Source organism: Salvia splendens, chromosome 6, assembly GCF_004379255.2.
Source record: "Salvia splendens isolate huo1 chromosome 6, SspV2, whole genome shotgun sequence".
Taxonomy (NCBI): Eukaryota; Viridiplantae; Streptophyta; class Magnoliopsida; order Lamiales; family Lamiaceae; genus Salvia; species Salvia splendens.
Window position 1 is genome coordinate 816,980 of NC_056037.1, and position 12,742 is coordinate 829,721.

Here is a 12,742-nt window from a genome sequence, read left to right on the forward strand (position 1 = left end):
GCGGGAAGCGGCGGCGTCGGACATGTTGGCGGCGGTTGGGAGGCGGGAAAGAGTGATGAGTGTTAATTTGTCGAAAAATGATGTGTGTATGTATATGTAGGAGAAAATATTTGAATGAGTAGGAATATGAGAGTGTATTGGCTAAGTCAACTCGTTTTATATATTGACACTATCTCAGTCTTAGAGGTTTCTAGTTGAAATTGTCGCATATCAGCTTGGAAATGGACAATGAAATCGCACGTGTGACCCACACCAAATTAAAATAAGACTTTGAGTCTTGTTTCTTCTTAATAAAAACTTTTATTAGTTTTAATTAAAATATTGCTAGTGCTTTAACAAAGATAAAACACTTATTCAATATATGTAGAAGACTTATCCATAAACGGTAACTAGACGAAGAAGAACATCTCACTTGATAAAACGTTTCTCCATCGATCATCCAATAGGTTGAGGGTATGAGTCACCACGGATATATGATGAACCATTTATTGATCCTTTTAAAAAAATATACATAACAAATAATATTGATTGTATTATAAATTTTTTTACTGTTAATATATATACAAATAGAATTCGTTAGAATTCTTACAAAATAATTTAAAAAGGGACAACCATGATCAATTCAATGTTTTAAAATATTTAGGAGATAATATTTTAATTTGTATCACTAATGTTTTAAAATAGTTTAGGAGAGAAAGTATTGATTTCTGTTAGTACTGATTTAGTAATGAAATAAGTTGAGCCATCAATTAATTAAAAAGATATAATTACTCTTATTTATTTTAATTTATTAAAAATTTGATGTCAATGCCCATTGAATAGAGCTCTCAGTATTAAATTAACATAGTTCATTAGTTGGAAATGAAACTTTTTGTAGTTTTTTTTTACAAGACATTTGCTAGAGGGAGTAAGCTCTGTTTATCACAAGAGTCCTCAATATTCAACTAAGATTTGAGACTTTAGGAAACTAAATAAACTCAACTAATTGGAGTAATTACACCCAATCATATTGACTCGATCCATTTGTTTGTGGGCCATTAGTCTTGAAAGACTTGAGATATGGGCCATTTAATTTGCTCTTTCTTGTAAGTAATTGAGTTTCATCGATCACTATTATTTTCTTAGTTTGTTTATTTTTAAAATTTAGGTAAACACTTTAAATTTATAAGTTTCTATTATTCAATAGGTTATTCAATTTATTACTCTATTTTGAAATATGTAGTAGCCTCTTAGGAAGAATATTACTATTAATGTCATTGTCAATGTAGTAATTTTACATGTTCGTGCCACTATTTTTAGTTTTGATATTAGCTCGATTTGTATTACAAATTAATTATACTCGTTTCATTAAATCCTCTTTAATTCTCTTTCCATCCAAGCAAAACTAGTTTGAATTTGATTGCAATTTTATAATTTTGGATTCTTTAATCAACTATGAGACTATTGACACAAAATGTTTAGCCCTAGGTGGCACATGACCCTCATAACAAACATCTCTCTAATTTGGTTCACCAATCACATCTCATCAAATTATGGGCCTTCTTTGCATGCCCATTTCTAGCTAAGAACCAACCACATGCAATGCAACCCTTAAGTCTAAGTAGGTGTAAGAGAGGAAAAGATACTATGTAACACATTTAAAATGGACTCTATAACATGTCACACTAGTTCAATATGCACAATCTCTGTCTACAACTAGTGAGGTGAGATATGAAGAATAGGGTGGGTCACAAACAAATGGTCGCCTCTCTCTCCCACAGCTTACTGCCGAAAGCACTTTTAATGCCAACGTTGAAGTAACCATGAATACTAAAAACAAGTGTACATAAATTGTTTATTCAGTTTGATATGATGTTTATCTACGCGACTACGTCTAGGAGCGGTCAATCCATATATTTCATCACACGGGTAATACTTAGGCAAAAAGTAGCGGATTCTGGTCGGATTGGCCCTAAAATACATATTGCTGGTGTCGTAGACTAATTCACTTTCCTTTCAGGCTCCATACTCCATCGGATGTTGCATCTACCGACTGTCACTGTAAGCGTCTCTACCTTCTTTAATGACAATTATGTTTGTGAATTGTGTTGGAGTCATGATTTTTCAATTTGAGCCTACTAGCATGTCAAAATAAGATGCTATTGTAATAGATATATATAGTTAGAATTTGAAAACAAATAGAAGTAAAAGAAAAAAATCTCAAAGTAAAATGGAGATTTCAAATCAAATCTAGGCCTCTAGGTATTTGTATTGCATGTGCCATGTATACACGAAAATGACAAAAAAAACACTCCACATGAAGTCTTCGTTCTCATGAATTCCCATCCCTAATCGAGTACAACTTGGGTTCTTGTAATCATATTATGAAAATATATATACACTATAGTAAAGTTTGCATTTAAAAAATTATTAAGCACCCATTATTCCTTATGTATTTAAATTTATATTTATTTAACATAACATCTGCTTTGTTGAAAAAAAATGCATTTATTAATTAGAGGAGAAATGTATCCCAAATATTTGCAAATTTTTGGATAAGGGATGGTCAAAGCTTCTCTTTTTTGCTAATTATATATTTTTCCTGCAATTTGCACTTGATAGATTGATATTTATGTTAGAAATACGTATATCGATATCATCTTCAAGTGTATAAAAAAGAAGGTGCCAAAATTGAGCATAAGTGGCAATATTGATGGATAAGAATGTGACGGTTTCGAATTTGAACATCGATATCTATTTACCATAAAAAAGGGATAATGCAATTGATAATTATGGAACTATATATTAGCTACTAGTACTATATAATTTGTTGATGTTTATTCTTATTTATATTTACTTAGCGATTTAGGTACTGAATGTGTGCGTCGAACTTGCCTAATATTTTGCACATACTATTGGTGACAATCTTTTGTTGATTTGCTCATTCTAAACTAAAAATATACACATTTTTTTAAATATAATGTCTCAAATAATAAAAAATATTCAATTAAATTAATTCCAAATTATTGACTTTTGTATAAAAAATATCACGCATTCGTATTTACGTACTTCAAATTTTAATGTTGCCCATAATTGGATGTCACTGTGTAAATTTTTTATTTTATTTTGAATGTAAGATGTGCCCTATTATTTAAAAGAATGATGTCATTTTCTTTTAATTAATTCAATATGGAAATTTTCATTTAAGTATTATGGTTAACGTTGTTTTGTGTCATGTCATTTATTAAAAATGCATATTGGCATTCAACAAGTTATACTCCGTATTTCATGTTAATAGACTATTCTATTCTGTTATTAATCGAATTGATCGATACTTTTTAATGGAGTCGTAAATGGATGATGGATTTTTTTTATGTAAAGACCATAGTTTAATTTTTAAATTAATGAATAATTTAAAAGTTAAAGACATTTATAATAAAATTTTAATTTCAAGATTAAAAGTGATATTTTCCATATATACCACAATGCTACTAGCTAGTTGGTCCACTATTTTAGATTTTCCTAGTCACCTTTCGGTCACACTTGTTTTCTTCCCATTGTTTGTTTGTCAAAATTTTTAATTATTAATTGAAAGTACTTATATATAGTCGGTATACAATGGAAATTTTAAGAATAATGTTAATTAGGGGTGTAGGCTTTACCTTATAAATAGATGTAGAGTAATCTCTACATTATTAATTATAGAATAGTGTGTTTTATAAATCTAACTTATAAAAAATTTAGAGCTTCAATTAAATTTCCGTACACAATTTCATCATTTCTATTGTACTTCATAGTGCGTAAATTTATTTCAATTTTTGCCAACCAACTCACTTTAGGACAAAAGAGTACTATTATTGAATTGCAGTCTCAAAATTCTCCACCAATATTTTAAAACGTTTGACACATACACTATTGAGACTTAATTTTTCTTATTCTTATATTATCATCAATTTTTTTATATTTTATAGGTGTATAAATTGAATATCCCCTACCAAAGTAAATTTATGCATTCTATATAGCAAAACTAATTACACTAAAAATGTCACTTAATTGGCGAATACTTGTAAGACCAAAAATACATTTAAACCAACCATGCAAACAATATACTATAACAAAAAAAAATTTCATATGCATATTTTGCATACTATTAATTACCCTTCCACCAAATCACCAACTATGTATATGCTTAAAGTTGTGCTAGTATCTAAAATATATCCGCCCGAAAATCAAACATGGACATCATGGACAACGAGTTAACAATAGCGTCAACTCATAAACCACCAAATCGCCGATAATATATTGCACGTGGGCGACCAGATTTTTTAGTCGCGAAACCAATTCAAATATCGTATTTTTTCTGATTGATTTTTAAATGCAAAACAGACCAGAATTTGACCAATTATTAACTCCACATTTTTTCGACAATTTGCCCCTAGCAAAATCCCATAACATAAAAAAAAACACAAACAAACCAATAATAAGATTCTAGTAACAAACAAACAAACAATATATATTCAAAACTAAGACTTTTGTTCTCACATGCATATTCATTTCCACACTACCCTACACCATCTCTCTATATATATCTCTATATGGAGTATAATAAAGCAACACACATCCAAAAACACAAGCTGAAACAAAGATGCGACCTTCATCATCAAGCTTCAACCACCGTTTCTTCGATCACACCAAGCCCCCATTGCTAATCAACAAATGGAGGCCGAGCAACGACGTCGTGGCTCCAAGCTGCCCGAGATGCTTCTCCTCCAACACCAAGTTCTGCTACTACAACAACTACAGCGTCTCCCAGCCTCGCTACTTCTGCAAGTCCTGCCGCCGCTACTGGACCCGCGGCGGCTCCCTCCGCAACGTCCCCATCGGCGGTGGCTCCCGCAAAACCCGCCCCTCCACCCCTCCCCCAGCCGCTCCTCCGGAGGCCTCTGTGTTTCCGCCGGCGGCGGAGAATTTTAAGATGTTTCCGGAGCTGGAGTGGCCGTTGGTGGAGGTGGAGGGATTTGAGGAGGTGTTTTGGAGTGGCGGCGGCGGCGATCGGATGAGAATGTCGTACGAGGATTTGATGAGTGACAATTGGGATCTGTCGGCTTATGATTAATTTTGGTTTATTTTAGTTTTTGTTGGTGGGTGTAGTGTGGAACTTGGTTGAATTCTTGATTTGTGTCTAGCGTAACTAATACAACTACTACTAGTATGGTTGAGATTAGACATGTGTTAAGGTGTGATTTTGTTTGGAATTTGTTTGTTTTCTTTTTTGAGAAATACTGATGAAAGTGCGTAATTTACATAATGAAATGGTTTATTAAGCAGAAATAATACAGTATGATTTTGTATTGTTTAGCTCGGGGTTGATTTGGGTTTGTTTTGGGTAATTTATATGAAAATCATTAAATTTTGTCAAATTTTGGTTTGTCCCATAATTTTAGAAAATTTCCGAACTTTCCGATGAACTACATGTAATATAGTATTGTTAAACTATTTTCTTCGTGAATAGACTATATTGTTTAGCTTATTGATGGTGAGGTTTGCGTAAAATTTTCCGATTGTTATATTAGATATTTTCCTCCGTCCGCGAATAGGAGTCCCGTTTTTTCATTTTGGTCCGATTCATAATTACTATAAATGGTAAAGAGAACACACATTCCACTAACTCATTCCACTCATATCATTTAAAACTAATAGAAGTATAAACAAGTAAGACCTACATTCTACTAACTTTCTTCCACATACTTTTTTCTTAACGTTTCTTAAAACCAGTGCCGGAATGAAATGAGACTACTATTCGTAAACGAATGGAGTACAACATTCTTAGTCTAACTACAAATAAATTCAAAACTTATGATTTTTCTAGCTAACTTTCAGTGTTGAGGGCCCGATACTTAATTTCGAGACAATGCATCTCGAACCAATAATTCAATCTAGAACAACTTAAAGACAAGTTAATCTTGAGCAACAAAACACCCCTCGTATATTATGGCATAGCCAGACATTTCACTTCTGAAACCCAAAACGATGGTATTTCACAACTTTCTCACTAAAATTTATTTTGAAATCAAAACACAAATTAAACTCGAAGTTACGTAATTTTATTAAATCTTCGAAATATTATACTCCTTGTCAGTCGCCATAACCAAACATTTTAAGTACGAGTGGTTGGAGCACTTAAATAAACTATATTCAAAGCAGAGCACGAGTGAACTCAATATTAATTATATGTACAAATATGCTCTTTGCCGCATTATTTATATGCATTCTATATACTCCCCCGTCCCATGTTACTCGCACTTTTCATTTTAGGCCGTAAATTTTGGATTGATTTTTTACTATAATTAAATTAGAATTTTAAGTGTAATGAGACATCACTTAATAAATGCGATCTTAACTTAATCTAGCATATTCGTTAAATGCATTAATTCTTACTTAAACTATAAATAGTGTAAGGAATTTGTGACGAGCCGAAAAGCAACCGTGCAAGTAACATGGGACGGAGGGAGTATTATTTATACGTAACTAAAGAATATTACTAGTATTATATAGTACTCCATTTCAAAAGAAAAACAGAAGAAATTTTATAGAGTCACGAACTTAGAAACCGTGTTGGGCTTTCCAAATATTCATGGACCAAATTAATTTCAGTAATTAATGGGCCCCATTACTTCTATAGTAGTGTGACTAAAAAGAGAATAATATGATACGAGTACCAAACAATGAAATAAATTATGAAGAATAAATAAATAAGTTCAATGAAATACAAAATTTCATAGAAAATACATTTTTTTCCATATATAACATATGTAAAGTAATTGTATTGAAGACAAGAAGGTGGAATGTTGATAGTGGTTTGGTAGAAAAATCAAGAATCACATAACTCACAACCTTAAGTGGGGCTAAATTTATTGTTCATTCATTATCTGCAAGGACCAATATTTATTATATATCAAAGCTCCAAATTATTGGACTATATTTTCTAAAATATTCGATGCAGATTATGAATTTCAAGCGACTCAAAAAATAAAGATACATGGACTATGTAGCCTAATTAATTGGTGTAGCCCAAGTCCAATATAGCATTTGCAATTCCATTGGGTTTTGGAAGCATTTATATAGATTTAAGTTTCAATTGTTTTCAGTTTATATCATTAATTTGATTTATTTAGTGTTGTTTTTTAATTTTAAATTTATAATATCAATTTTAAATTATTTATAAAAAAATTCTAGAATTAACATTTTTGAAATATTTCAATTTTTTACAAAGTTATAGTAATTGAAAATTTCTCGAAGTTAAAGCTACAAAAAATATATCAGACAATAATTTTTTTTTAAAAAAAAAACAAAAATTGTACAAAAGTAAATCAAAATCGAAATTAAAACTTTAAAATACTGAAAATTCAGTTTATAAACTAATTAACCAGCATTTATTTTTAATCTTCAAGAAATTTGGTTGAATTTAGATAATAAATATTAAATTTATGTAATAATGATAGTAGTATTAAATTACAACTTTTGTGTTACTCAAAACACAGAAGATGTTTTGAACATAAATTTAGAAAATAAAATAACGTTGATTTTAATTATTTCTCGAAAGTCAATTCTCAAAGTCTATGCTAGAATAAGTAAATTATATTCATAAGTATATCCTAAATTAAGTACAAAAACGCCTTTTCAATTCATTTTGATCAGATTTATGTAAAATGAAAGCAACAAATTCTCAGTTGACTCATTCTTGGCTAGATCCCATCAATTACAAATCACCCTAAATCACTGTGATTTGTTTGTTTGATCTCTCATTTCTCTATCGATTCCGTCGAATTCAGCACTGCTGCATTATTCTTGAAGATCAAAAGCTCATTATCTGAAATCACCCAATTCAGATTTACAATCACTTCGAATTTCACTTCATTCGACCAAATTCCCAACCGGCTTCGTCAATTCCCCAACTTTTTCACTCTCAACGTTGCGAATTCCTCATTTATTGGTGTTGAAATTTGAAAAGGGCATGCTTGAAATTCATGGTGTCCACTGTTATTTTTCTTGATTTGTTGCACACATTTGCACTAGGTTCTTGGATTTGATTTATCTAATCTATGAAGCCAAGTTATTCATTTGGAGCTAGCAATAGTCCCAAGTCATTCCAAGCATATCCAAGGAGGGATTTTGACTTGGAATCTGGGATTCCTAAGAAATCACGAAAGCCAAAAAATAATCTCTTGAGAATGATCAAATCGCTAGGAAATAGGATACATCATTGTGTTAAACTCCACCCCCTTTTGCTGGTGTTCTTGATTTTCTTGTCAATTGGCATTGCTGTCCTGATTTTGTTCTCGGTGTATGATGGAGGTGTGAGAATGATGTCTTCTTATGGGGTAGTGGATAGGAATGCGGATAGAGATAGTTACCCTTTTGGTAGCTTGAGGAATCTTGTGATGGTGGCCGGGCATTCGGTTTACACGAGTAGTAGCTGTGAGAAGGTGGATAAGGAGGATGCTTGGTATTTGGAGCCGTATCAGAAGCATCCGGGGCAAGCTGCAACGTTTGTCACGCATATTGAGAGGGGAGTGGAGATTGCAGCCAAGGATGATGCAGCGTTGCTCTTGTTCAGTGGGGGTGAGACTCGGAAGGAAGCTGGTCCACGGAGCGAAGCTCAGAGTTATTGGACCGTGGCGGAGTCCAAGCAATGGTTTGGTGAGTTCTTGTTTCAATTTTTGTAGTTTTTGTAAGTTGTGTGGATGTGGCTGGTTTTGGTGAGATGGAAACTAATGTTGATGATCAACCTTATATGATTTTGATGTTTGAGTATATATTAGTGAAGCATGGATTCATGAATTGGACTGAATGATAGTTCTTGAAGTCACTTACTGTTTGTTGGTTGATGCTGTTGAGCGTTCGAGCTGTGAAGTTTTTGTTAAAAGTAATTTTTTCTGGATTTTTAAGATGATATGTGTAACTTGTTGTCTCTACTGGAAAGTTAGCATCCTTTTTTCGTATTCTAGAATAACCTAAGTTGCAACATTTCCACATCTCACTTCGTCTGCATTCTTGTTTTATCTGTGTTTCCTGGACTCGAGCATGGCTATTAGTCCTTGACAGATTTAAGTGAGATAATTTGATGCCATTTCTGGATCCTAGCTAGGAAGTCTTGGTCTACATTGGTGATCTCTCTAGAACCAAATTGACGTGGTTAAGTACAAGGATCGGGATGGTTTTGGATTATTCCCTTTGGGAAGTGGTATGAGTGAATATTGTGATATTATTGCAACCAAAGATTCTTCGAAACTTGTACAACTAAATAACTAGTTGTCTTTGAAACTAAATACAAGTATTGCTCGTAGAAGAGAGAACTTGCACCTCATGGAATTTGTTTGTTTGATCATTCCCAATTATTGATGAAGTTATAAGATCATTTATCATTTTAGGACTATGGAAAGTAGGTGAGAGAACTCAAACCTCATGGACTTTGTTTGTTTGATCTGTATGTACATCATTTGAAGTACGAAAGAGTTTGTTCTGCAATCTGTGTTATGTGGTACTTGACCTCAATCATATACTCTAATTCTTTAGCTCATCATTTGACTCATATTGTTTAGAAAGTTATTAGACTTGTGGTAACATTTGAACTTGGTATTCGCTTTGATATTTCCCTCAGATGATTGCTATTTAGTAATCTTTTGCTTTCGTATGGCTTTCTGAGGTTGATGGATTTTGGCTACTCGTCTCGATACAGTGTTAGACTAATACCAAAGAAACCTATTTTGATGTTAGATTGCTGATTATTTTCTAGTAATGCATCTCATGGTTATATCCCGACCGTCAAAAATTCTGCAGGCAAACGAGACAGCGTGAGAAGTAGAGCACTAACTGAAGAGCATGCTCGAGATAGCTTTGAGAATCTTCTCTTTAGCGTCTGTCGCTTTCGGGAGCTTACCGGCACATATCCACACAACATTACTGTAAGTTCATTACACTTCCCTGTCTCTAAATTGTAAAATCTCAAACTCTTGAGTTTGGTAGTTAAAATTTGTAAAGTGTGCTTTTTTCCGAACTAAAAAGCATTTCTTTCAATTATTTAAACTACAAAAATTTGTGTAATATTTAGTTCTAATATTCCTATTATTCATACTCCATATGTCCCAAGTTAAATAAAGCGTTTCTTTTCATCATCACAAGATTGAGAAAGTTTTGTTTAGTGAATTAAGTAAGATTTGATTACGAACTTGTCCACCAAGGAGTATTTGAACTGCCTATGGCTTTACTCAGGTGGTAGGCTACGACTTTAAGGAGGAGAGGTTCGTCCATTTACACCGTTTGGCGATTAGGTTTCCAGAGTTCCGGTTCCTGTATTCAGGCACGGCGTCCTCTCAAAACTCAAGAGAAGCTGCACTGAAAGGCGAAGCCCTGGTGAGGTCTCAGTTTCAAGAAGATCCTTATGGTTGTTTAGGTGCGTTGAGCCGCAAAAAGCTCGGGCGCGATCCCTTTCACCGGTCGATCCCGTACCCTAATGGATGCCCGGAAATCAAGGGGTTGTTCAGTTATTGTGGAACTGCACCATTTCCTGGTTGGCTGCCTTGGGCTTAATAACTTTTGTCTTAATTTATTTTTTGAGTTTACACAACATAAGCTGCATAGTTGATGAAATATAAATATATTTTTTTTATACTTATTTTTTGAAGGATCAATGGTCTTAAATTTTCAATTTTGATCCATTTACAAAATTTAATCTCATTTAAATTTTAATGCATGTGACGTTATTTTTCTTCTACTACTTCCTATATTGTTCACTTTCGGCTAACAATACAAACCATTTCATTTACTCTCTTTTTACAATGAGGTAGTGGTATAGGTAAAGATTCATCACTACTAAATTTATTACTAGTGGATTATTAGTTTAATAAAGTAAAATAAATTTCTGCTTACAAGAACATTACTTTAAAATGGCATAAGGATTTTGTGATTAAGACTTTGCAATTATTGAAGCTGAATTGTTTCGAATTTAACAATTTGTAACAGTATTAGATTTCGACCAAGTATAGAACGATTAGCTTCAACAATTTCAAAAAGCGGTATAAAATCCGAGATTATTTATAGAAAAAAAATACCGATATCAAACATACTGCTAAATACTAGTACACATTTTGAATTAATCCAAAAATAGAATAAACTAATTTTAATTTGACAACATTTCCAGAAATTATCCAAAAAAAATGAAGAACCATCAGACACCAAAATTTATCCCCAGAAGCATTGAAATGCTGTACGGTCCGCATCATGGTTTGAACTTTCATAAGAAAGATCCCATCAAACAAATCTATGATAAAATAAGTATTTTGGAAAAAATATTACAAATTGAGATAACATTTGGAAAAATAAAATGGAATAGAGATAAGGGGTCAGAAATTGTTTGGGTATGAGATGTTGTCGTCACACGAAGATCGTCGGAGTGGTGCATGACATTATCTACATTCTCATCACCGCCCTTCGAAATCAAACTGATTTCAAGTTTCAAAAACGGCCTAATTTCAGAGTCAAAAGAAACAGAGCAAAAACAAGAGAGTATAGCAGATGTAGGGCTGGGGAAAAATATCGAAAAAATGATATATCACTATTCACTCGTATCGTATTGAAAAATATCGAAAAATTATCGGATTTTCGATATATCGTAATTTTCGATACGAAACGATACCGTATGGTAAGTTTTCGATACGATAACGATATGAATTTCCTTATATCGCGATATATCGTTTTATATCGAATATAAGATATATATTGATATTTTCGATATATCGTTTTATATCGAATATACGATATATATCGATATTTTCGATATATCGAATTTCGGTACGATATATCGAATTTCGGTACGATATATCGAAATATCGATACGATAACGATATAGATATCCTCCATATCGAAAGTTCGATATATCGAAACTTTCGATACGATAACGATATGAAATTCTTTCATATCGATATTTTCGATACGATATACGATACAACGTTTTCGATACGATATATCGTATCGACCCACCCCTAAGCAGATGCATTCAGCGGAATTAAGAGAGTAGGCTCCTCATTTATAAAAGGAAAAATATTCAAAACCCTAATCATTATGTTGAATTACGGCTTACCCTTTGGCTACTTGATAAGGAGAGCATCTCCAATGGTTTTAAGCTGGCCTATAGGCTAGCCACGAACTCCTCCTGCCGGATAAACAGCTGGACAAGCAATAGGCTAGCCACAATAAACAAAACTATAAAAAATAAATAATTAACAATCACACAAAATACAGAATTAAATTTACGACACAAATACGAGAAAATTCAATAATAATATTTAAATTAAAAAAAGTACATTAATTAAAAAATTACATTAATTAAAAAAAATCTAACTACGTGCAGTCCTCTGTGCCCACAACTCTTCAATTAAATCCTTTTGGAGTCGAATATGAGCATCCACTTGGTGTATGTCGGCATGTGCCTTGAGGCGGCCGACTTCATCGTGAGGTACCCTCTTCGTACGTTGGGGGCGGCAACGCCGTGGCTTGAGCCAGCTTCATTAGCATCGTCATTGGCCCAACTAGTCAGTTGTACACCTTCATCTTCGACAATCATGTTGTGCAAGCTAATACAGGCGTACATTATATCAGCAATGCAGTCGACATGCCACAAACGCGTTGGACCCCTAATTGCCGCCCATCGAGACTGGAGCACACCAAATGCGCGCTCCACGTCCTTGTTGGCGATAAAGCTAAT

At 33.0% G+C, this 12,742-nt stretch overlaps 2 protein-coding genes and 1 non-coding gene across 3 annotated transcripts; 2 read left to right on the forward strand and 1 right to left on the reverse strand.

The window, feature by feature from the left end:
- The first annotated feature begins 4,624 nt into the window (after positions 1-4,624).
- LOC121807860 (dof zinc finger protein DOF5.3-like) lies at positions 4,625-5,095 on the forward strand. The gene has a single exon (XM_042208206.1). It carries the CDS (start codon positions 4,625-4,627, stop codon positions 5,093-5,095), a length of 471 nt encoding a protein of 156 aa, XP_042064140.1.
- Positions 5,096-7,657: 2,562 nt separating this feature from the next.
- LOC121809793 (uncharacterized protein C57A10.07-like) lies at positions 7,658-10,656 on the forward strand. Its single transcript, XM_042210593.1, has 3 exons — positions 7,658-8,679; positions 9,820-9,944; positions 10,252-10,656. The coding sequence occupies exons 1-3, from the start codon at positions 8,082-8,084 to the stop codon at positions 10,567-10,569; spliced, it is 1,041 nt and encodes a 346-aa protein (XP_042066527.1). The 5' UTR covers positions 7,658-8,081; the 3' UTR covers positions 10,570-10,656.
- Positions 10,657-11,377: 721 nt separating this feature from the next.
- Positions 11,378-11,468, reverse strand: LOC121810163. The gene has a single exon (XR_006052420.1). It is a non-coding gene; the product is annotated as a small nucleolar RNA Z221/R21b (small nucleolar RNA).
- Between the last annotated feature and the right edge of the window lie 1,274 nt (positions 11,469-12,742).

Coding starts and splice junctions, on each gene's coding strand:
- LOC121809793 (XM_042210593.1), top strand. CDS start 8,082: ATGAAGCCAAGTTATTCATTTGGAGCTAGCAATAGTCCCAAGTCATTC. Junction 8,680..9,819: donor GGAGTCCAAGCAATGGTTTG/GTGAGTTCTTGT, acceptor AAAATTCTGCAG/GCAAACGAGACAGCGTGAGA. Junction 9,945..10,251: donor CATATCCACACAACATTACT/GTAAGTTCATTA, acceptor GGCTTTACTCAG/GTGGTAGGCTACGACTTTAA.
- LOC121807860 (XM_042208206.1), top strand. CDS start 4,625: ATGCGACCTTCATCATCAAGCTTCAACCACCGTTTCTTCGATCACACC.